The sequence below is a fragment of the Dermacentor albipictus genome, chromosome 10, assembly GCF_038994185.2.
Source record: "Dermacentor albipictus isolate Rhodes 1998 colony chromosome 10, USDA_Dalb.pri_finalv2, whole genome shotgun sequence".
NCBI classification, from domain to species: domain Eukaryota; kingdom Metazoa; phylum Arthropoda; class Arachnida; order Ixodida; family Ixodidae; genus Dermacentor; species Dermacentor albipictus.
In genome coordinates, this window is record NC_091830.1 from 57,941,477 (window position 1) to 57,967,744 (window position 26,268).

At 44.4% G+C, this 26,268-nt stretch overlaps 1 protein-coding gene across 1 annotated transcript; it reads right to left on the reverse strand.

The window, feature by feature from the left end:
* Nucleotides 1-9,198: 9,198 nt before the first annotated feature.
* Nucleotides 9,199-26,268, reverse strand: LOC139050925 (acetylcholinesterase-like). The gene is made up of 4 exons (XM_070527787.1): nucleotides 26,161-26,268; nucleotides 16,847-17,130; nucleotides 11,127-12,323; nucleotides 9,199-9,505 (listed from the first exon to the last, which is right to left on the reverse strand). The coding sequence occupies exons 2-3, from the start codon at nucleotides 17,102-17,104 to the stop codon at nucleotides 11,418-11,420; spliced, it is 1,164 nt and encodes a 387-aa protein (XP_070383888.1). The 5' UTR covers nucleotides 17,105-17,130; nucleotides 26,161-26,268; the 3' UTR covers nucleotides 9,199-9,505; nucleotides 11,127-11,417.

The following is a 26,268-nucleotide window of genomic DNA, read 5'->3' on the forward strand; positions in this document are numbered from 1 at the left end:
TTGGTCTTGTGGAAAAAGATACCCTTCCTGCGAAGTAAAATACTTTCGTGTTTAAGTAACATGCGACTTCGTAGAGTGGCGCGGGCCTAGCAAAATAGTCTCGAAATGTACGATACCCGCTGGATCATCTTCGTTGAAAACTTGTATTTCGAAACTACGGGAAGGGCGCACTTGTCCACCAACTTCGCCGCCAGTTGTGTGGCCTTTGCTTTCTGCACTATTCCTATAGAATGAACACAAAAAACACGACTTCATTCAGCATCATTATCAGAGTGTTATTCAAAAAATTGTTTAGCTAAACGTTAATTCACCGCAAAGTCAGTATCCACGACAATTTCGCATGAATCTAAACAGGAAATATACACGGGTTCTTGAGAGGGTAAACATTGCCTAACAGGAAAAGAAACTGTTTTCCTTCATTTTTTTTCTTTCTGTCTTACATTATTTTCTTTATTTCTTTCTCGCCTTCTTTATTCTTTCCATACAATGGGAAATGTTAGGTAAAAAGTCACAGGAGCAGCTTGAAGAGCTCCTAACTTGATAACAAGGAGTTGACAACAATGCACGTGTCTTATTCTGTTATACACAAACATATCAATAACTACGCTGTCCCCATATCATGTAGAAGTATAAAAACACATACAGCAATGCAAGTTTATCTGTATTATGCTTACAAAAGCCGCAATACATATAACATTATTTGAGGACCAGGTGTTCTTGACTGGCACCAAGATTTCTTTCTGATGAACGTGAATTCAATTCCTTCATAGCCTTCAGGGACTTTCGAATGGATGCGAGATTAGACCTTGGATGGCACTGCCACCGTGCATATTCCCACTCAGCTCCTTTGATTAAGCAGTATTTATTCACTTATAACGAACAAAGTACTTTCAATATACGCCCTGATTTCCCCATGTAGGGTGACCGGTTCACATGTTAGCAGAGGGGCAGTTCTATATCAGCTCTGCCTGGTGCCTTGTTCAATGATCAACATTTACTCTGTCACTGGTGATTACATCTGGTTCCATCATACATACCGGTCGTAATTGCAGTTATGCTTGTAGGAGTATTCACATAGAAACCTCCCTTGCAGGACAGACAATGAATCAAGGGGAAGCTCTGTACATAGTGAATAGATGCCAGTAAGCATCGTAAATGTTGCTTACTAAACACTATAGAATGTCATTATTTGTGTGCACCGGCTGTACATCTTAGTGTAGAAGGGCAGGTACCGCAGAATTTCGTAGATTTAATAGAGTTGATTCAAACTTTTACACACTTGATGAACGTGTATGAAGAAATTCAGTATTCTTAATAAATTGTTTTGAATATTTTGCGGTCCTTCAGGCGTTTCCATTTAACCAAGTTAGTCAGCTTTTTATGCGCAACTATTGCAGTTTGCATACAACCTCTAAAGCATTTTTTTAAAGCAGCTAAACTTCCTGAGTAGCGGTTATAGGTTTCTTTTTCAACTGTGGTCTAATTTCACATAATTTCCAATTTTTCCGTGCACGCGGTTTTGTGTACGTTACGGAATTGAAATAGACTCATTTTCTAAAATATAAATATCCTTTGCTAACACTGGCTTTCTTGTCATGTCATTGCAACACATCCATATAGCACTCAGCATTATTGATGACGGCATACATTTCTTTACCGTGCACGTATGTTTAAGCACGCGCATGCTTTTGCTTAACTTTCTAAGAATGTAAATAGTGCTGCTGCGAGTAGTAAGCGAAACCTAGCAATGGTCATTGAAAATGGAAAGCCGAATCCCTTTTCTTTATTCGAGAACGCTTTCGTTTCAGAGCTTCAATGTCGTTCGAAAACAGCGCTTACCCATGCATGAATAATAAGGCGAAGTAAGAACGCATAAGATTGCAATTAATAAATGGAAAGACGGGATAGCCATACAATTCAGCACTGAAACCCTTACTCCTTTCCAGGTTCCATGAACCACTTCGTCATTACTGTAGTGATAAGGTGCTTTACATATTGTTATTGCTGAATTCCGCTTCTATTTTTCATATTGTCTTAATAGGTGCTTGAGTATGTCTTTCCGTCGTTCTTGTGTCCACACCGGTATTTATATTTTTCAGTAATGGCATGACTACCACGAAATAACTCCGTCTATTTATTAAAGGTCCTATTTCCCAATTTCTCTGTGCTGGAAAAAGGTGTAGATCGGTTGCTGCGTTGCCACACATACACATATTGATACGTGTCTGCAACTCTTTTGCATTTTCCTCTAGTAGCACTATATCGACCACATATATCTGTCCAGGGACTTTCTCTGGCACCTTTTGCGCATCACGAACGTAAGATGAATCAAACCGTAATTGACTGTTGTCAAATCAAATAAAATTCTTGTTTCAGTCCTAGGGGAATTTACATTGTCTTTCCGGCCTTCCAATACAACTTGCACTTCGCTGTTCCTACATATATCTCTCAGCATTTCCAGGAAGTTGTGATCTATGCCCTCATGCTTAAGTATATACCATAACGATTCCTGGTCTACGTTGTCGTAGGCTTTTTTTATTATCTATAAATCTATCCATAAAGGTCTTTTCTCAGCTATTGAAAGATATATTCTGTGAGGTAGGACATACATGTTATCCTGCAAGGCATGTGCCTGGTCTGAACCCACAGTGGGTTCCCCCAGCACATAATTTCCCACGCCTTTAGCAAATATAAGTTTATATTTTGTATTGCGCTTCAATTGTTAACCCACAATATTGTAACTAACATGTACAATTTCATCTTATCCTTATCACCTTTGGCATCATGGATTATGTTCACCGTGCTTTCACGCCACTCAGCAGGAATTTTCTTCGTTCCTCTACGGCATTAGTTACCGCGACTTGCACTTTGAAGCCAGCCATTTATTTAGCTCTATTGGGATTACATGGGCTCCTATGGCCGTGTTATTAAGGACATTTCCGTCCGCTGTTTTCCAGTAAAGATTTTCTACGCTAAATATTTATCTCTGAGGCTTGTCTGTTGTTGCTGGATCAGTTTGAGTAGGAACTACGCTTTCTTTTTTTTTTGCCGAAGGTACCCCTAACAACCTCTCCGATGAACTGCTGCGCCTCGGTTTCTTCAGAGACGTTACAGTCTTAATCCCTGAAAACAGTTTGCGCCACATCATTTTGTGGTCCGAGTGTTCTTACATGGTACCAGAAACTTTTTCGTGCGCCTTTGTTTCTTTTGAAGACGTAACGCACTCAGCGTTCACTTCAGCATTTAATTTGTGTTGCACGAGCTCAATCACCGAACATGTCTTTTCTCGGTGCTACTTCCTTCTGAGGAGCACCTCTTTGTGTATTCTCAGCGTTTGGCTTCTCGATGTTCTGCAGAAGCAAGCTTACACGCTTCTATAGCTTCCTGTATCTACTTGTTCCACCAATTGTGACCATTGCACTATCCAATCGAACAATTGTTTGTCGGGTCTCTCTCATCCCCTGCTACATACCATCTACTACTTACTTATGAAGGGCGTGCTAACAAATTTTAGCGTAGCTGTAGGACAAAAAAATTGAAAGAGGCGTGGTACACTATGATAGTATAATACCTACGGTCTCAGGTCGTCAGGCCTCTGACGACTGAGCACCATAGGTCTGAGAATCGTGTCCTGCACCATGGTTTTTTTAATCGTTTTTTTTTTGCCTTCGAGAGCTTGGCTAAAGTTAGCTGCGACACCGCATATTTGCGAACTGCTGTAGCAAGCGCCTCGATTTCCTTTGTTTCCTGGGTTCTCTGGGTTTTGCTTTCCGTTCATTTTTAAGCATGCTGCCGCTATTGTTGAGCGTGTTGCGTTAGTAGCTCTCTGAATTGTTAAGCTTACATTTATGATTACTAACAGGCTACGTTTTTATGTTCATCTACAGTCATTTGGTCTAGTCTTTCGTAGATCGATTCTGAGACTAAGGCGCAGTCGTTACGTGACTGTGTATTTACGTATCAGAACTTTACCTGTGTACAACAGTTATTCCCCCTGTTAACTATTCTAAGGTTATGATCATCGTACAGATCCAGCGCTAAAGAACCACTGTGATGAATATGTCCGTCTAAACCCTCACGGACTCATTCGTATCTCCAGCTTGTACCACCTGGCCTGATTTCCTGAACTCGTCATATAAATTAAAATGCAATCAATCAATTCATTATTTTATTACCCGCTATCACTACCTCTCCATAAGTAAGCTACTCCACGCCTGGTGTGTTTATACCTTCCCACGTGCTGTCAATTCATAAATGCTCCTTACGTGTCTCCTTTGCCATCTGACACTCGATACCTCACCTTATTATGATGCCTACACCGCCGCCTTTCGTTTACCCAGTTCTTCTTTACCATACGAAATGGAAATAAAAGGTGCCTGTCCCGATTCTCGTAGATGCGTTTTAGTGAAGGTGTAGCCGCTAATTGCTTCATCATCCAGCTGCGTTTGTGCACCTTTTGCTAGCCTAGCCGACTCAGTATAGGAATATGAGACACCCGCTGTCTTATGTCCGGTGATTCAAGCTTGCGTCAAACTGGTTTGTTGGAGAGCTGCACATATCCCGTCGGCGTTGAAGACATTCATTGAAGAGCAGCACATACCTTGTGGAGCATATCTTGTGCCACATGCCTAGTGACTCATATCCAATGATGCACCACTAGGTGTTGACACGCACGGGTAGCATTGCGCTTTTGCTTTGCATAGATTGCGCTGATGGGCCAACATTATATTATGTGGGCTGTGCAAGAAGCCACACCAATCAGGGCAATGCTATAGCTGGATAACTATGTGTAATCCAAAACAAATGAGGAACTCTAGCGTGGACTGCAATAAGGACCGGAAGCTCCAATTCTTTCTCGTTCACAAAGTAGAAGGATGTGTCGATAAAAATGGCTCGGGGCATTTACTCACCTGTTTTTTCCTCACACACGTCAAATTTCTCACTATTGCAGAGTACTGCGAACGACAGCAAAATGTAGATGGCTAAGCGACGAGAGCAATGCTCCATGGTGCGTTCTCGAAGCTCCCAATTGCAATGTGGCGACCACCGCGAAAAATGTCTATAATATACTGTACAGAGTATTGAATAAAAAACCGTAAAAAAGTGAGGCGAACGACAATACAGACCTGACACAGGCACTGCGCATTTTGACATTAGGTGCATTTATTTTAACACGACGCCGTTGATGCATCTGCTGGACACACATGGCGTCTCGCTGGAAAAAAAATAACGAATAGAGCTGTTGATTCCATGATGACCCTTTGGGCTATAAATTACTCTAAGCTAAACAGTCAGGACGACGCGCCTGTCCGCCGGCTATCGTCAAGAATCAGGGTCAGAAGGTGTATTTTTCACTGGGTGGATATTTCTTCTTGTCAATAACAAGACCTTGACACTTTCAGTGGCCTTCTTGTGAGGAAGCTTATAATGTATAAGGCATACTATATTTAATATATGAGATATAAAAAGCGTCTCCCCAAGGAGATGCTGAGAAAGCTGACAGACGATGCTTTCAGTGCGCACTCATTTGTTGGTGCACAAAACGCCATGTCTATGACATGTTTCGGGCCAACGCGATCCGTTCTGCCGCGTGCAGTCAGCAAAGTTATGGCTTCTGTGATGCGCATATTTACACCAAGGGGTCGCCACATCTGGGGTACGGATTTGAATAGCAACAATGCCCACAATATTCATTTTGTTCATTAGTGTACAACTACTGAAAGTGGCAATTTTCGGCGGTGCGCCCGCGTCTTCTCCGAGAGGGAACATTCACGACTGAATTCAAACGAACGCCGAACAGCACGGAAAGAATACACATTATGCTGCTATTTCTTTAAATCTAAATAAATCAAAAGGAATGGTGAACAAACTTTCTAAGCATAGGCTGACATGGATGACGTACATGGTGGTGTCAGTGATTAGATGTTGAATAAATTTTCGTTTTGTCTCTTTCTGTCTGTGTTTTAATGTTCGGTAATAACTCATTGCGTGTGCAGTGTGCGGCACTAGCCCGATTGTCCACGCCAGCCAATATGTAGCGGAATGAAAGCACGTATGGAGCTGTGTTTATATTTCGTAGTAGGGAGTATCGTTATTATCGGTAATTTATTAAAGCGAAACTTTCTTTTCCTCTTCCTTCGACTTTCTCACTGCTGCTGCTGCTGCGCACATCGGTGATTCCGCCATTCCAATATGATAGTTACACAAGTTTGCGAATGCTACTCCTCCCCACAGCCGTCACAGCTGTGTTCCGTCACGTCGTGAAACATTTGCAGTGATTTGCCGAAACAATATAGCCTTAGCTACAGATTATTGATGTGTGATCGGGACATCGATTGACCGCGTTTCTTACATTTCCTGTCTTTAAATGCGAGCTTTGTTTCCGGGTCGCTCTCATGCGACGCCTTAAGCAAAATGCGCTTCCACTTCCGTTGCACCCTTATATAAGCTTAAGAGCTTTCTCGCTTATAAATTGCGTACAAATTGCGCAGCTGACTGACTTCTGCCCCAGATGTTCTGTGTCGGGAATTTCTGTTGTTCGAGAGAACGTCTTAAGTCGCTACAGAAATTTCTGTAGTTGCGACAGAAATTTTGGTTGTCTTTTTCACCCGTGTGCCGCCGATACCAGCTATGATTCCCAATGGTTCCGTATAACTGTAAGTTACACGCGGGTTATATTTCATGAAGATGTAGGTCATAGTACAATGTATGACAAACGTTTCACATAATTGACCTGATCAGAGTGGCGAATACTGACTGAACTGTCGCTTTTATTTATCTTTTACTACGTTGGTTCTTAATTATTCGGGTGTCAACGTTGTGCCAAACAAGGCACCTAGTTTATATAAGGGGAAAGTAAGCGGTACGTTAAGTGTAATGTGTAGACAACTTTCAAATTGCAGAGACTAAATGCGGCCTTTGGATATTATTACGTAAGCTAACGATTAGGAGCTTTGTAGGTGTGTCTCAAGAACAACAGAGAATGTATCGCGCTGCTTTGGGAGAACTGTGAATGCAACCGACGTGGAACTGAGAAAAAAATACATGATAAATAGCGAATTTGACACTATTGCCAGAGTTCTGGCGAAATAAAGTGCGTGTCTTGAAGGCTCGAAAGCATTTTACGCGTGGAAGAATTCCAACGGAACAAAGGTATACGAAGTACGTTTGTAAGTTCGTGATTCTATTGCAGGCAACCGAAAATATTATTGCAACTGCTCAAAAGAAGCATCTTCTCATGGATATTTAGATGTGATTCCACAAGGTCGCACAAGTCTGCTCTCGTTTATGCCACTGGTGTGTTGGAAACAGCGAGTCTCTTATTGGCTGCAAGCGCTTAAGAACACTGAATGTGTGATTACATTCAGTGCGATCGCGTTATTCTGCCGTCATAAAACAGTGATGCTTTAATGACCAGTACACTTATTGCAGGCTGGTACAGAGTAGAAAAACTGATGTCTTTATATGCTGAAAGATGTGCGTGTAGCGTATGTGACTTTGTTTTTGTTCTATCAAGACGGATGAGCTTCCTACTCTTGCGCTAAAGCCTTCGTACTTCAGCAGGCTGGATCCTGCATTTTTTTAGGAAGTGAGTTTTGATATTTCGAAATATACAAATAAAAATAAGCGCAAGTGTGCGCTTACGGGGTGTAACAGAAGCAACACTCGAGGACCATGTTTTTGTGCAGTACAAGCGCCGGAAGAAAGTTCAGCAGCCACAACCACGTCATGGCCGCCATGTTTTGCGCAACACTAATTCACGCTCTCTCCATCAAATTTCTCCATCACAAACTGGCGTCAGAATTACGCTTTCTTTAGAAAGTTGTTTCTCACCGTGAGACGCACATTGCAATGTCGCAATTTTCTCGAACGTTGTCACCGATTCTCTCGGTTGTCTACGTACGCTGTCATCGAAGCTTGTGTAATCAGATGGCGTGAGCGACGAGAATAGCGTTGGTCGTTCGAGAACGCATGCAAGCACCAGAGATAGCCCTGGGACCTTCAACGACGCCTTTGACCCGCACATCTGATTTTAGCAATCGCCGACTGTGATCGCTGCTATCGTTGTACCTTGAGTGCCACTTCTTTTTCTTTCCAGAATTTTGGCCTATGAAGAGTTAGTTTCGCAACTGCTAGATTTTGCTACTGTGTTCACGCCCTGAATACCCAGTGACAATATGTGCGTCCACATGACGACTACACCTGGGCTACAGCGCGACAGCGGCTCTCGAGTACTGCTCGCAGGTCCTGCCGGGTATGTAAACCTGGATTTGCACAGCTAGTTGAATCGCCTGCTCAGCCTACAGCCGCATAAGTGAGCTGCAATGTATCATGCGGAATCATAGGCTTCATTTTGCGCGATGCCATTCGGGGCCACTGAGCCACTTGACACGTGTCTGCGAGCTGAATAAGCAATCCGTCCCATCATGTCAATCCAGTTTAAGGGACACAACTCAAGAACGTTTATTGAATGGTGATTCGTAAAAAAATAGAGGCTTTTAAAGGGAGACATAAGAGGAACAGTAAATTAGTTTGAACTTATAAAGTGCACTATAAAATTCTTTTGTTAATTTTGCTATAGTAGGCTGTATTTTACTACGGGAAATGAATGTCAAAGCACAATGTGGTGAATTGGACCTCGTAACTCAAGCACGTGCAAGTTTATGAATGAATGAATTCTGGGGTCTTACGCGCCAATAGGGGGCGGCGTGTGTCGTGTCATTGCTCGTCTGTCTCCTATGACATATTTCTTTGGAGGCTTGAAGCTCTTCTAAACAAATATTATCGTCATCACTGGTGCTTTAGGGTTTTCATAACAACATTCAGCCAATACGCATAGTAGAGGCATGCTGTAGTCTCCTAAATTATCATTCTGCTCTCATATTGGACATTATACGTAAGTTGATGGGGTCAAAATGTTTCAAGCGAATAATTAAACTTTCTATAATTTCCGCTTGGAATAGCCCAGCCACATGAACCTTTTACGGAGAGTGAGTAACAAACTTATTGCTTTAAATGCTGAAAATATGCAATTTTATTGAACTCATTGTAGAGAAACATGGGTGAATTCGAGAAAGTTCATATTTGAAAAGCAGTAGCGCTAACAGAGCACTGGAGTCTCACAACAAACAGAGGGTACCAACAATGGCGCTGATCCTTTTTGTTTCATTCTGACAGACGAGGATGAAGCGAAAGGGATCAGCGCCTTTCTTGGGATCCTCTCATTGTTATGAGCCTCCCGTCCTCGGTTAGCGCTACTGCTTGTCAAATATGTACTTTTTAATATGAAAAAAAAATCCAATACTTTGGAACAGCAGCCATAATATTTGGAAGGCATTGTAAATTATGAAATCTCTTTTACATTTTCCAGAATGCCTTCCAGATGTCGCACTTCTCCATGTGAATGCCGTAGACATCTGTTATGTTGTCACCAGCGATGTAAACTGAGACCGGGTTGTCAGAAGTGTACTTCGGCCACTGGTACCCTGCCGGAAGTTGAGGGACCCTGAGGACAAGAGAAAAGGTGCCGTTGACAGCGTTGCATGATGTTTGCATGTCACTTGTAAAACAAGGGCGAAAATATTCCTAACGAAGAGGAAAATTGATGCTGCGTAAGGCTGGTTGCAATAAGCGAGCTTTATGCTAGGCAGTGCTGTTGCATTGAAAACAAAAATTATTTATTTTAGCCGGAGGTCGTCATACCTGCGACGTATCATTCAGTGTACGGAAGAAATTAATGCATTACAGCGCAACATATCTTAAAAGAGCACAAAACAGCAACTAGGTAAACAACAAAAGAAAAGAAAGATATAGCTAGCAAGCATTGCGTCCTATTTTATATGCGGATGAAGCATTTAATGATGAACCACGTTCACCCGCTATGAGTTTGTAGCTATGATGTGTATACTCGGTTCTTTTGATCTTGATAGTTTTGCTCCAGATGGGTTAACTTTTGTTGAGACACTACTATACTACCTACGAGAGAGGCTTAGCTATGAAAGCTACTAAAAAAAGAAATAGAAACTACAAAACGTTGACAGCACACTTTAAATCTGTCATTCGTTCATCTGAGTTCATTTATTTATATAAAATTTAGAGCCGTGCAGCTCTAAAGAAATCATGTAATTGTTTGCACTGAATTCGAGATGAAAAAAAAACAGCAATGTAACTCATTTGCGATAGCTAGACAGAACTTTGGCAATCTCGTTATATAAAACAGAGTAACAAAGTACCAACCAGAATTATATTGTCAAAATAAGAAGATTGGTCGGAGGTAACGATGGAACGGTCGGAGATATGACGCAGTGAAGCAGAAATGAAGGAATTAGTCTTTTACACTCGCCAGCAGGACATAGGAGACCAGGGCATTCGCTAACTCTTAAAATTTATAATAAAACTGCTCTGGAATGCCAGGTGGCATCAATACGTAGCATTGATCGAACAACCGCGTGTACATGTGCCACTTCATTGCAGGTGGCATGACAAGGCTTAGAAGAAAAATTATTGGCAGGATTGGTTTTCGAACTTTTGCTGGATAGTGTATATTGTGCAACTTCGTGTTGTTAAACACTTGCGAAATGCACCACGCTTCGTGCCTTCAACAGATTCATCTTGTCTATCCCGTGTTTTGTTGTTGACATGAGTGTTCTCCTTCAATAAGCGAACTTTTCATAAGGAAATGCGACTGCGCTAATGACAAGATGCTCTCTCTGTATCTGCCTTTTTTCTTATTTGAGATACTAGTGTTTGCGAAATAGTTTTTTGAGTTCAGCGTGCGGTAACTACTAATGAAACCTAGTGCAGATATACCGTCCACAAAAATAAAGCACACCACGGCTTTCCTTTGCTGTTTCCATGAACGTATGCAAATTACCTTTTGATACCAGTATAACATTCTATATTTGAGACGACTTGCCCATACCTAGTGCACTTCCTCTAAACTCTAGAACTTTTGAAAGCCCGTGGAATACTCGACGCACTTCTAATATCTAGGATATAGTTGCGGCTATTGCGTATATTCATCATTCATCACACACATAAGAACGAATGTGAATAGCCCCAGAAATGTTTCTTTAGCGAGGCAGTGTTGACAGCACAGAACTTTTAGCCGTTGCCAGTTCACTTACCCAGTGGTAGCGAAGGTTGACAAAGCTGTCATATCCACTCGAGACACGTGGGCATCTTGGGCCGTATAACTCTGTTGGTCAACAAGTGGCTCACCAAACATGTAGCTAACATCATAACTATGGGGTGTTCCCATCCACGAAGGAAGCGTCTTCTTGCGAGACAGATGACCAAACAGGTAGGTGTATACAGACTCGCTCCTGCTCGAGTAATCCTCAGCTGTGAAGTGCATGGGGCACACGAATACGGAGTCGGATAAGTAGTCTGCGTAAGCTCGCCTCAGCGCCACATTGTCAGGCGCCCCAGCCTTGTACACGTCCAACGGCTTGGAGAAGTCCGTCCTGAGCTAAGGGAAGACAGCTGTTCGAAGCAAGCGCTCCAATCGCTTTCAGGTCGAGGTGGCTAATATCGTTCGGAAGCGATCGCAGGGCTGTTGCCCCCTCATCAGCTGTGACTCCTATCAAAATGTCGGCGGCATTGAACAATCCCTGTTTCGCTGCGGCGCTCGGATCCACTGGAAGGAACTCATTGGGGAACGTAGGTAGGAAAGGAAAAAACTTGCGCTTGAATACGTAATTTGTGGCTCGTATGAGTTCAAAAGCATTTTTCGAGCGGAGACACTCAACAATAGATTCGGGGTCCGTGGTCAAGTTCTTGTGGTGGTCCGCACAGCCCACTGCTGCAGCGACAGCGTTTCCCTTGCTTATGCTGTCATTCGCCGTCTCAGTGAAGTCGCGGCCATGAAGAGTTCCGCTCATTAGACATGCCCTAATGAAGAGACCTTTGCTAATCGGCGAGATTACGTGTCCGTGGACACTCATACCACCAGCACTGTCGCCGAAGATGGTGACTTTTGAAGCGTCACCACCATATTGGTCAATATTGTCCCTGATCCACCTGAGTGCAATGTTTTGATCCAGGAGACCGACGTTGCCTGGTGCCTCAGTCGTCTGCGTGTCTAAGAAGCCCAAGAAACCGAGTCTATAGTTGAAGCTGACGACGACAAGACCTGTGCTTGCTGCTAGAACAACACCATTGTTTGCATCCTGGCCGGATGAACCATGCGTGAAGCCGCCACCGTGGATCCAAGCGAGTACCGGAACGACGCTTTGGGAACGCTCTGGGGGGCTCCATATATTGAGGTGCAGACAGTCTTCCGTGAGCGTGATGTTAGCAAAGGCTTTGGGATTAGAGATGACCTGCACATGTTTCAATGACAAAATAAGAACAAGTTATCAGATAGATGCTAACGAAGTACTAATAATACGACAAGTGACACTTTTGACGCCTGAAGATGAAGGTGTAGCTGCGGGTCTCCTATCGACATACAAATGAACGGAAAAAGTTTTTTTTCACAACCAATGCACCGGACTTGATGAGGTTTGTTTCATTAAAAAAGGTAAATTCTAGTGACTATAGAAAGCGGGCCTATATTCAGAAATATCCCTTGCAATAGTAGGGTTCGCAAGAGAAAATTGTAGCCGATCCTCATATTCAATATGTCACTAGTGGTGGCAGCCGGTAAGAGGTAAAACGTACCTACGAAATACCAACTGTGTGAATTAGCCGCCACATCTTTATCAGTAAGGTCGATCATGTTAAACATAACAAAATATTTGAAAAACTTGGACAAGACTTTAAGCTTACAACTCTGTTTGTCAGCCATGAAAAATAACTCTAAGAGTAATCTGTAAGCTACACGTATTATTACATGTAACACGGAGAAATTGACGTTATGTACATTGCTAGGAAATATACATGTAATGCGTCAGTATGCCTTTGTAAAACTGTGGCGAACATCCTATCCAATTAAAACTGTGTAATCGTATATAATATTCTATAGCGGATGCCGTTTACACAACAGCGTTATTTGTTCTTGGTACAATTTTACCGATTTGTAAAGTTGGCGCTTCTAGTGTTTTTTTCTAACATACCGCTATTCGGAAATTCCAGTAAGAAAACAACAGGTAGGCTGTATCCTCTTGTGCTTGCTGCAGACGGTGTATGGTCACTACCGGTGTATAGACGAGCAAACGGGAGATTTTATCACCATTTCGCATATCTGTAGGTCTTACCACTGCTGATGAACATCACTTTGAGTTCGATCAATTGTACTTACAACGGCACGGTGAGCTCTCTAAAACACAACCGCTCTTGCATGAAGGGATAATAGTACTGCCAAGCTACGGCTCTCTGAAAGTCGCGCATGGGGCTAAATTTAGCCGTGAGTGCGCCACGCGCGGCAACACACCGCCGCCAACTGCACACGTAGTTGTTTCGTGGCCAAGAAAAGGTTTCTATCGCGATAGCAATTATATGGATAATCCAGGCGCATCTCTGCTGGCGCCGTCGGCGCCGCAATAGTGTTCCTTATAAACTCCAACGGCGATAAAATCGTAGACGCGCGTGATATGCGGTATGTGCGAGAGAAAGCGCGCGAGGGTGTGCCGGTGATCCCGGCTCAATTGCGCGCACGCAAAGGAGGGTAGCGTGGAGGAAGTGCGCAGTCTTCTGTCGCTCGTGAGGCTGCGAGGGGGGGGGGGATGCGTAAGAAGGGGCGCTAAAAGGGCTTATTCTGCTCCCGGTGGCGCGGTAGCCTCGCGCGCTCGCCCGGCCCACCGTATCTTGATATTCAACTGCGAAGGGGACACAGTCCGACGCGCGTTGTGTTCTCGCTCACTTTTCGTTGTGTTCTCGCCCACATTTCGCTCACTACTGCTGCTGCGCTTCCACACTGCGGTGTTTTGACATCGAGTTGCCGCAGCCATCGAGTGAGATATGTTCGCGTTTGTTTGTGCGCGCGTGACACCATGATTGTTAATTTAGTTAGTATACCTATGTTTAAGTACTAAAAGGACCGACAAAACTAGTATGCTTACTTCGTATAGCTGGCCACTAATCTGCTGTGGAAGTCGATGCTTCGCCTTTAGGGCGAAAGTGCTTCTTTTTTCTCGGAAGAACAATATAGTTCTTCCGAGAAAGTATATAGTATAGTTGATTCCAAAGGTATTAGCGATAATTCTACTGCGTGTTTTACGTTCCGGGGACTTCAGCAAGCAAGCCCATATAACTGCATTTAAAGACGCTTCGTGCGAAACATTTCTGTTTATAAATCAAAATATGCTTGTTATATTCACAAAAAATTATGTATCTCAAGCTTCATTCAAACACATTTCATTCAAATCATTCTATGGCCTAACGCTAAGAAGATGCCTCCGTTTTGCTTTTATTTGAATGCGCGTCATCGTAGGTGGCCCCGACCTGAAGCTTCCTCTTAAAAGGCTACAATAGAGGAATGTAAGCAAGATTACAACCATGTGGGCGCATCGTGGTGAGAAAACAAGTTCCATAGCATTCCACAAACGCCTGACATCGAAGGCACCGGACCATTAGGAAAAGTGTAAGATTTAAAGATTAGGCAAGGACGCAGGCGTTGTTTACATTGTGCGGTGGCATTCCCGATCGTTATTCCTACGAGTGTTTCCGGCCAGAGTGCTATCTTTACAAATAGATTTCCTATTGCAATCGACCCCATCTCTTTCTACGTAACTAGTCTTGCAGGCGAGCTGCAGTGCGATATCTTGTATGTACTATTCATGTTGTAAGTTAAAAATAATGTGACCCTTCTCAATTTCACCACGACATCAGATAGCCAATGTGCCAGTTACACCGACTGCCGAACTAATAGCAGTAATAAAAGGGCGTTAAAAAGGTAGTTGACAGTACGTGTGCGACAAATTAGACGTGGTGAATCGTGCTGCTGTAATGTCACAAAATTTCGAAAGAGCGCGCAATAGTTCACGATAACTCTAATTTATTAAAGCAGGGCTTTGGAAATTTATTGGCACCATACACGCTACCGCTTAAGACATTCCTGTAAGTTCCCCTAACCAATCCTGATTTTGTATCTGCTTCTAACACGGAGAGACGTTTCCTGTACTTATGTAGAAGCACTTTTGATGAACGCGCCAAACAGGGCCGGATAGGAAGAACTCCCTCGTTTGAGGCTTGCTGTCTCATAAAACAAAACAGATTTCGTTGCTTTGCTTCGAGTTTTCTCGTTCACGTAGAACACTAATAAGTTTCAGTGGGCGAGTATTACGCATGACTACTGTAAAACAGCAGTATAAGTGCAAGGTACAAATAGTCCCGTTAGCACGATGTGCTATGTACAGTCACGTTTCAAAAGTTATAGGCCAAAGCGAGCGTTACTGCGCTGAGTTTGTGCTCTGTAGCTGCACTGTGTGCAGCTTGTTAGATCTGAACAGGTAGTTTAAATAGTGTAGTTTAAATAATAGGTAGATCTGAACAGGTAGTTAAATAGTGTAGTTTGAACAGGTAGTTTAAATAGTGTCCAGGTGACTGGACATTCTATTTCACCATCGGTAGCATCCGAATGCCAGTGTTACTTGAGGAACTCCGAGACCTGTCCCGAGGCCAATGTGATCGCGTGCGGTGTGAACTGAGAACTTTTAATCACTACTTGAACTACGTGCATGACGCACTACAGCTTAGTGTATCAGGTACAAGTGCTGCAGAAGTATATTAAACTTACTTTGAAAGCATCATATGACCTTGAGCGGGAACGCGCTCACGACCGATAGAATATGTGTAAGAGCAAAAGGCTCAATTGGGACGTAATACATCAATGAAAGTTACCGCATCGAAAAATAATACTGACTGGAAAATTGTGTACGACCCACTTTACAATATGACAAACATTTTGTTTTCAATTTCAAAAAGATCCTGATTGAATCTGCAAGCTCCCAGTCATTGGTATGAACTGCGAAAATGAAACTTTATGAACATGGCTACGGGGGAGCTTAGAAAAGCGATAATTATCTATGTATGAATACACTCTTTATGTTGGCTGTGGTTGGGAAGCTTGGACTCAAGATGTCTTACAGCAGCTGTACTGGTCATTTCGTTCATCTCCTGGCTGTGCTTTATTAAGGTAATTGGCATACATAGAGTCGTTAAATTGTTACTCTAAAATTTGAGTGCTCTAGATACAATTTGACATCTATGTAATCGGAAGCATTGACGCTTTAGTAGGGAATGGCATTTATGAATGAATGTTCTGAACTGCATGGGCGAGGATTTTGCGACGTGCTGCAAACTGATGTGGAGAGAAGCGTGTGCTGTCATTTGTTGTTGTGATACCTGGTGATCTAAATCTGCGTCATCGAGGTTCATTGAAGAGCTGTCGGATAGCGAGATACACATATCCAGTGGCCCCATGGGCAAATACGCAATGCCACACAACAAGTGGCTCCCAGTTTACATGTACCGCGTACAAGGCCCACATGTCTAGTGGCTCCTGGGGAACAAAGCCATGTTGGCGTAAGAGAGGTTGATTAAAAAGCAGCACATACCGAGTTTCACATACCAATGGTAGTGGCTCAAATTTTGGACGCCACTAATTTCGTGATCGACCCACATTTTTAGGCCGCATTATTGTCCACGTCTGCCTGAGAAAATGACGGGATAGTCGCCAGAGTGACGTTACTGAAAATTGAGTTCCACTCGCCGCAAATTCTTCGAATGTCAATTCAATTTGAATTCAATTTTGTTTAACAAATCATTGAAAAGTAGCATTCATGAATAATCTACTATTATGTCACGTTTCCCTCAAGCTTCTGAAGTTCAGCAGAGCCGTTATTGCTGCATTTACAGCTTCAGCAAGGAAGCCGTGCAAAATATTTGATTTGAAAATTCATACCTGAGGACACGCGGTCCTCTTGCTCCTGGCATCGAGTGTACCCTTCCAAGGTCCACCTGGTAGTGGCGGCTGGAAACGCAACGCACCTAAGGGTGGCTGTGCGTACGGTATCCCGCGGAACTCGTCCACTGCATGACCGAGCACTTCAAGCCTGTTGCCTCTGATTCGGCCGAGCCGGGTGTCTTTTACGATATCAGTGGCGAAGCAACACGACACCGTGGCCAAGAGCAGTAGGATAGGCGCCGCTGTCCTGACCATCCTTTCGGCAGCCTTGGTGAAGAAATCTGCAATAAACAATGGCAGTGCAGAGGTAAGTGCACTAGAATTCTATTGCACTTGTCAAGTGCACTAGAATGTAAGGCCCTGTGTAATCTAGTACAACGAATCGGAATTATACTGTTGCATGCGCAGGAAGCGGTGGATACTCGTACCAGACACCAAACAACATAAGCACGAGACTCCAAACGCTTTTATTCGAGGCGTAAAATGAATATATATTCACAAGAGCTAACAAAAAAGGCAGCTAAGCGTTATAGTGGCGCTGAAAAAAAAAGAGAAATATCCCACACATTAAGCCCAAATCAACGAGCGTTGATATCCGGCCAACAGCGAATAATTCAAATTTACGAGATAATTGACCCACCCCTTGCTAAGCCTGTTCTCACTACTGCGCAAGGAACTGCGTAAGGAGCGTGCGTGAAACTAATTAATTTTTTTTCACTGTGGTCCATGGAAATATTAGGCAGTGCTTAGTAGTTAAAAGAAATCATGTGCCCACAATACCACTCAAGCTGACCTGATGTGTGCTGTATCTAATAAACAATTTTTCATGATATTGTTACGTAGGAAGACGCAGACGACAAGCTATGTACAAATATATTTACAAGGAAAATACGCTGCGCTTGGCCAAGAGGCAACAGCCCGCGCTTGCTTCTAAATCGTCGTCGTCGTCTTCACACTGCTGGCCTTTCGTGATCGCACATATTGTGCCGTAGCACTACCCCCGGCTGCAAAAGCGCCGTCCCGGAGCGACTAAAGATCGGACTCGGAAGCAGTGTAGTAGGTCTTGAGCCTACTGACGTGTACGACATCACTAGATGCCACAGGAGAGGACGAGCTTGAGCCCACAGGAGCAATTTCGTAAGTCACAGGCGTCACCTGGCGCAGCACGCGGTAGGGCCCTGTGTATCGCGAAAGAAGCTTCTCGGAAAGTCCGACGTGACGAGAGGGCGACCACAGGAGCACGAGCGCACCAGGTGAAAACTGTACGTCACGATGGCGGGCGTTGTACTGACACTGCTGAGTGGTCTGTGAGGCCGTAAGTCGAGCACGGGCAAGCTGGCGTGCATGGTCGGCGAGGGCGATGGCGTCGCGCGCATACTCGCTTGTTGAGACCGCAGCAGGAGGAAGTGCCGTGTCTAGGGGCAAGGTAGGTTCGCGACCGTACAGTAGATAAAAGGGAGAAAATCCGGCGGTGTCGTGCCGGGAAGAATTGTACGCAAATGTTCGATTGTTCCGCCAGTACTCTCCGCCTTGACCTGCCTCTTCTGGATCCTGCTGAACCACACCCCTGTCGCCTCAGTTCCGCCGACTTCGTTCGCTTGCCACCTTCGGCACTGACCTACGTTGACCTAGTGTCATCCCCACCAGTCCCCGACGGTCACTACATCGCGGCTCCTATGCCAGACGTCCTCCTTACACACGGGATCACAGTACCCCATACAGTTTTATCTATTACGGCGAATTGCGTCTGCCTGCCAGTGGTCAACTTTGGCTTGACGACACAAGTGCTGCCACGTGGAATGTCTTTGGCCCAGCTTTGTTCATTCGAGGATCACTCAGTAGCATCCATTGCAGTAGACGACACTTCATCCGATACTCCTCTCCCATCGCAGTTGACAAATTGTACCATCGCTGACTTACGGAAAATGTTTGCCCCCGACGTGCCCTCCGAGCACGCTCGTGAACTCTACCGCGTTCTGTTTTACTACCACGATATTTTTGACTTTAACGATCGTCCTTTAGCCCAAACTACAGCTGTCAAACATCGCATTAATACCGGCGATGCCCCTCCTATTCATCGCCGCCCGTATCGAGTGTCACCAGCTGAGCGTCAAGTTATTCACGCGGAAGTTCGCAAAATGCTTGCCAAGAACATTATTAAACCGTCATGTAGTCCTTGGGCGTCACCGGTTGTGCTGGTAAAAAAGAAGGATGGCTCATGGCGCTTTTGCGTGGATTATCGGCACCTTAACAGGGTTACCAAAAAGGACGTGTATCCCCTACCTCGGATTGATGACGCCCTTGACTGCCTCCACGGTGCTCGCTATTCTCCTCTATTGACCTTCGCTCCGGCTATTGGCAGATTGCCGTGGACGATCTCGACCGCGAGAAGACTGCCTTTGTAACACCCGACGGTCTTTATCAATTCAAGGTGATGCCGTTCGGCCTATGTAACGCTCCTGCCACTTTTGAACGCATGATGGACTCCCTTCTTCACTGTTTCAAATGGTCCACGTGCTTGTGCTACTTGGACGACGTTATCGTATTCTCCCCAACGTTCGCTACGCACCTCGAGCGCCTCTCAGCAGTCCTGGACGTTTTTCGGCGAGCCGGTCTGCAACTCAACGCATCGAAGTGCCAATTCGGCCGTCGCCAGATTACCGTCCTTGGACATCTCGTTGACGCGAACGGAGTGCAACCGGACCCAGGCAAGATCCATGCTGTTACGCACTTCCCTGTTCCGAAGTGTGTCAAGGATGTGCGCAGCTTCATCGGCCTTTGTTCGTACTTCCGCCGTTTCGTGAGGAATTTCGCCGCCATAGCACGACCACTAACCGACCTTTTGAAAAAAGACGCTCCTTTCCAGTGGGGCGATAACGAGGCCTCTGCATTCTTTCATCTAATCGACATTCTCACAACGCCTCCCGTTCTGGCCCATTTCGATCCTTCTGCGCCTACCGAAGTCCGTACTGATGCCAGCGGTCACGGAATTGGAGCAGTACTGGCAAAACGCCAGCGTGGCCACGACCGTGTTATCGCTTACGCCAGCAGGCTCCTCTCACCCGCGGAGCGCAACTATTCCATCACTGAGCGTGAGTGTCTGGCCCTAGTTTGGGCGGTTGCGAAATTCCGCCCATACTTATATGGCCGATCCTTTTCCGTTGTCACAGACCACCACGCGCTTTGTTGGTTATGCTCATTGAAAGACCCTTCAGGAAGACTTGGTCGCTGGGCCTTACGCCTCCAAGAATATTCGTTCTCTGTCACCTACAAATCTGGCCGACTACACAAGGACGCTGACTGCCTGTCTCGCTACCCGGTAGACGAGCCTGACGACGGCGCCAGTACTACCGCCGACGGCATTTTCTCTGTGTCTGCCTTCGCTAACATCGCCGATGAGCAGTACCGAGACCTATCGCTGCGAGTACTCATCGAGCGTCTGCGCTCTACACCTACCGACGCATCCGTTCGCCGATATGTCCTCCAGGGCGGCATTCTGTACCGAAGGAGCTTCCTCCCTGATGGTCCTGATCTTCTTCTTGTCGTGCCAAAACATCTACGACAGACTGTGCTCTTTGAGATGCATGACGCACCCACTGCAGGACATCTTGGGGTAACCCGCACGTACGACCGCGTCCGCCGCCGCTTCTATTGGCCTGGTCTCGCTCGCTCCGTTCGACGCTACGTTGCTGCCTGTGATCCCTGCCAGCGTCGGAAGACACCTCAGGTGCTACCTGCCGGTCATCTCCAGCCGATCACCGTCCCTGTGGAACCGTTCTTTCGTGTTGGATTAGACCTGCTCGGTCCCTTTCCCACGTCATCCTCTGGGAACAAATGGGTAGCCGTCGCGACTGATTACGCCACCCGATACGCTATCACTCGGGCTCTCCCTACCAGCTGCGCCACTGACGTCGCGGACTTTCTCTTGCGTGACATTATCTTGCTTCATGGCGCCCCGCGACAGCTGCTTACTGACCGTGGTCGAAACTTCCTCTCGAAAGTTATCGCTGACATTGTGCATTCCTGCTCCATTCAACACAAACTGACTACTTCATACCATCCTCAAACCAATGGCCTGACAGAGCGGTTAAACCGTACTCTTACCGATATGCTGGCCAAGTACGTTTCCAAGGACCACCACGACTGGGACATTGCCCTTCCTTACGTAACAATATTGTTTGTTTTCACAATGTAGTTTCAACAGTGCACTACAAGCGCGACGTGACAATTGGCGCACGTCAGATCACCACTGCCTTTCTCATATAACATCTCACATCTGACGCAGAGGCCTTCTTTAGCACCGTGACCCTAGTGTACCGCCCTAGAAGAGTAAAGCGCTTGAATCGGCGAAAGCCGCATCAGGGACAGGAAGGACACTAGTTACGCCGATCATTTGAGGGCAGGAAATTGGGAAGGAGAGGCCGGTACCTTGGCACGAGCTGCTTTTTGCAGGCGCTGATAGTTCAAGGTCAAGCGACGTGCTGTGTTGTGGAGGCACGGCAAACGTAATGTGTAAAATAGTTGCAGTGCAGAACACTCAATTGCGAAACGTTCCTGTGGAACTTCATCCTTTCTTCGTGTTTCCTTCGTGTCACATGTCTATGAATGGTAAGTTAATGTTTAATGTTATGCTAGCGATAGAACTACAGACCTAAGGCCTCGTAATATCTAGTACATTGCTAGATATCTGAACGCTTCTTCCAGCGGGCGAAACTGTGAATTCATTTTGCCACAACGCGAGCATTCCTCTCTCAATTGGTCCGATTTAGGCATATTTTTCCACACGAAAACCTTCCGTGTGTGAATATTTTCTCTTCTAAAGCCTTGTCTACAGTCACAGCGCAACGAATTATGTCACTGTGCTCAAACATTTTTGTAAGTTGGCTCGCAGTTGCGTAGTATGCGGATTCGTATGGTAAGTACGAATTTGAGGGGCGAAGTTTCTGTTCTGATCACGTGTATATAGTGTAAGATGCCGTCAATGCAAAAAAAAAGCATGTGTTTAATATGACGTGAAAATAGCTCATATATCTTATTAGGAATGTGGTAGATGATAAGGAAGAATAGAATTTGAAATTTTTGAACCATAAATTTCATCATCTTCTTATAATACACGCCAAAAATGTGTTACAGATATGTACCAGCGTCCTCCAAGGAACTAAAGCATTATTACACCAGAAGAGCAAAATGAGTAATTTTCGTTAATGTCTCTGATAAGGTCGACAGGAAAATTTTCAAGCGTTCATAAGACCGTTCAGCACGCCACAGCGGCATCAGAGGTGCTTCAACGCTCCTTCAACGCCACTACGAATTCAATGTTCAATTTGTTTGGCTGTTTTTGTACCGCGATTGCAAGCTTTACCGCCAGCGTTTTATTTAGAGGATTTGAACTAGAAAAAGCAGTTGTTCTAGTCGCCAGTCATCATCTATATTTGGTTTACTTTCTTGTGACCAAAACGTGTGATGTATTCAGTTCTAACCAACTGTAATTTAATATTCCCGCAAATATGTCTGGCAGAGAGACATTGCTGCCCTTCCTTACACAATAAATGTACCAGAAACATTTGTACCATGCTCTTCCCTTGCCCACTTGTGTTAGTTTCAACAATATATGATTGCGAACATGTTGTCAACCGGTTGGTGTTAGCAGGCGATATTTAGTCAAGCCTCTCACCCTGGACCAACCCAGGATGATCGAAATACTGATGTGCTTGCATTACTGCATTGTCTGAAAAATTGGATGCCCCTCACAGTGAGTTGGGGGATACTTTAACCAGCTTAATGCAAATCAACATGAACTAGAGCAGAAAGTCTGGAACTTTACAACCAGGCTTGCTACTGTCGAATCACAAGTGCAGTAGTTGGACAGGGAACATGTCCTGGGACTCAATGATGCCATATCCAAAGCTGTTCATTCTGACTCAGTTGCAATACGTTCCCGGCTAGACGATCTAGAGGACCGCTCCCGTCGGGATAACCTGTTAACTTAATGTAGCCCGCATACTAGCTCTGGAAATTGGACAGAGCTTGAAAAACATGTTCACAAAGTTCTTTCAGACAAACTGGACGTATTTTCTCTGACAAAGGTATTCACAGTGTTCACAGAGTGGGCTCATACATATAAGAAAAATGCCGACCCATTATAGTTAAATTTGGCTCCTCCAAATGAAGAGACAAGATTATATTGCAGCGCACTGAGCTGAAGAAGTGTAAAGTATCATTTAGCGAAGACCTTTCTCGCGCCACGCGCCAGTCCCGTAAAAAGTTAGCTGAATTCGGTAAGGCTTCAGGAGAGAAGTATATCTTGCAGTCAAACTGAATGTACATTGAGAAAAAGTTCTAGGTCAATTGTTCTACCACCGATCATGTTTGTGAATTAGGTTTCGCCGACAGTTATCCCAGAGAGAGTGGAGACATGTCTGCTGTTTCGGCTTCTACGAATAATGTCACGAATGTTTCATTCACCGCTAGCAGGGCTTTGGTATGGCTACCTGCTCGCCCGGTCACTAATTCCTTTTATTTGAATGTGCGCAGCGTACATAACAAACGTGATGATCTGTCTTTAGCTATAGACCCGTGTCCAGCTGACATTGTCATCTTCACTGAATCTTAGTTGTCGTGCGATTATAGAGATTAAGAAATGTTTGAATGTTAAAGTGTTTGCAACTGTTTTCCTTGTGACCGTATCTCGCGTACTGGTGGCCGGTTGCAGATTACCGTACGTGATGGCTTGAGTTGTGTTTTTAGATATTGCTACACATTTGCGAATTGCGTGTACATGCGTCACTTTCAGATATCGTAATCTTATTTTTTTGCGTGTTCTATTGGTCACCTAGATCGCCCATGTCGTTTAGTTCCGGTTTACACGACACATTAAATGAGGCAGTTCTCCGATTCCCTTCAAGTCCACACTTCCCTCTTGGCCTTTTTAATTTCCCAGCAATACCGGCATGACTCTCCTACCACATCTGACGGCTCATCTGAGTGCTCTCTCTTCAATAAGCCTTGCCTGGATTTTAAATTTAAGCAACTTGTCCTTCAGCATACGCGATCTAGACACCATTCTGCTAACGTTCTTGACCTCCTTTTCACTACTACACCCAAGCTCCTCTTCTGCTTAAGATAGTTGCCTGGTTTATGTGAACATTGTCTGATTTGTTTCGAACTGCACGCTTCTGTTCCGGCCACCGAAACGCCAAAAGTTATCCGAGACTATAAACACGACTACTTTGAGTCTACAAACCCGAGACTAATGGTTTTTACCGCTCACTTCAGTCTAAGTTTCCACATTCGCAATGTTGATGAAAATTCGACCTTAATCAATGAAAATGTGGATCTATTTATTTGAGCAATTCATCCTCCAGAAACGCATTATATCCCACTCTCGTGCTCTCTTGTTAACGCGCGCCTACAGCGCCTGCTGAACAAACAGAAAAGACTATTATGGCGGGCCAAGGCAACACAAACGACCGAACGCCGCCGCCAACACGGAGTATAAAGCAAATTTCCTTTGAAGCAAAAAGAGATTTCTATCAAACGCGCTCCAGTTCCTTCTTAGAGATAACCCGACGAAGTTTTCGAATGTAGTCGGTAGGAATAAGCCGAATACAATAGGTCTCTATGATGATAATGACGCTCCAATGCACTGGAGTGACAGCTGCAAAGTATTTCATGAATATTTTGTTGTGTGTTTTTCCTCTACCTTGCCGATTGCACCCCGTCATCTAACTACATCTGACTTCCTATCCATAGATTCAATAATCATTGATTCCATTGGTGTGACATGTTTAATTGAAAGGAAGATTTCATCTAGTTCAGGTATCGACAGCATAACAATGAAGTTCTTAAAAAGGACGTCTACCTGCTTATCATTGATTCTTCATGAAATTTTTGCACAGCCATTAGAGAGCTTTTCCATCCCTTATGAACGGAAGGCGGGGAGGTGGTTCCATAACATAAATCAGGTAGTACCGATTCAATACTTACCTATCGGCCCATTTCACTAACCAGTGTTCTCTGTAACTTTCTTCAGCACACATTTTATTCTGATCCTGTTAGCTTCCTCGAATTCAATAATTTTTTCAATTCATGTCAACGTGGCTTTTTGTTCTTGTGGAACAACTTCTATCTTTCACTAATGATTTATTTCGCATTATTGATGCTAACGTTCTTGTGGACTGAATTTTCTTTGATTTTGCTAAGGAGTTTGACATTGCTTCTTATGATCTACTACAAGTTAAACACGGTGCTGTCAATATGGACGATCAGGTATTAGGCTGGATTAAATGTTTTCTTTCCAACCATAGCCAATATGTCTCAGTTATTGATTGTGACCCACCTTTTCTTTCCGTAGCCTTTGGAGTGCCTCCAAGTCCCGTGTTAGATCTTCCCTTCTAACTAATTTACATGAATATTCTTCCTATCAACGCTATCTCCCATATAAAACACCTCGCAGATAACTTTGTGCAATATCGTTTAATTTCTCATACCTGTGATGAAGAATGTTTGCAATCGGACTGGAATGCAATTTCGTCATGGTGCAGCGACTGGCTCCTGACACTTAGCAGCGCCATCTGCAAACACCTCCATATTTCTAGCCGCCTTCATGATACCACCCCTCGCTATCTTCTTAATACCACTCCCTTATCACCTACATCATCGAACACATATCTGGGTGTTCACATAATAGACAATCTGTTCTGGAAAATGCATGTGAACTACAAATCCAACCAGGCGAATCGCACGCTCGTATTCTTATGGCGCCGTTTCATAGCTGCTAACCGTTAAGCTTCACCTGTATAGGACGTTAATAAGACCTAAACTATAATATGAATGATCCATTTGGGTTCCTAATCAGACAACGTTAATCAATAGTTGAGAGTCTGTCCAAAAACCGCGCTGCCCGTTTTATTGCTCAAGATTATTCCCGAATAGCAAACATATCTGGAATGAAATCAGCCCTTGGTTTTTCGGTTCCTTCTCTGCGCCATAAATACTTTAGTTCATAGAATTTATTATACTAACGCTATACTCAACATAAGTTACTCCTTCTCCGTCTTCTACATCTTCACGAACTGACCACAACTTCAAGGCAGGCGTACCTCATTGCTGAACAAGCATTGGAATGCGTTCATTCCTCGAACTGGAAATGGCAAGACGCACGTCCCTGCCTTCGTCGTTAACATCACCAAAGTAAAAAAAAAAAATTGAAAATCGCGGCCGATTTTGTATGCACCTCCTCTTTGTAATGCCAATAGCCCTGGGAGTGTTCAAAATAAATAAATAAATAAATCCACATAAACTTCACTTACATTCACCGCGATTGAAGACTGAAGGAGGTGCGACTTGCGAAGCGACTCAAAAGAACTCAATGTAAAGAGTGACGGGACAATAGAGGCGTAGCTTCTTTGTGCCACTCA

Excerpts from the sequence above, each read along its gene's own strand:
- LOC139050925 (XM_070527787.1), bottom strand. The coding sequence starts at position 17,104 with ATGGTCAGGACAGCGGCGCCTATCCTACTGCTCTTGGCCACGGTGTCG. Across the intron at positions 12,324-16,846 it reads AGAGGACCGCGTGTCCTCAG|GTCATCTCTAATCCCAAAGC; the intron begins GTATGAATTTTC and ends AAACATGTGCAG.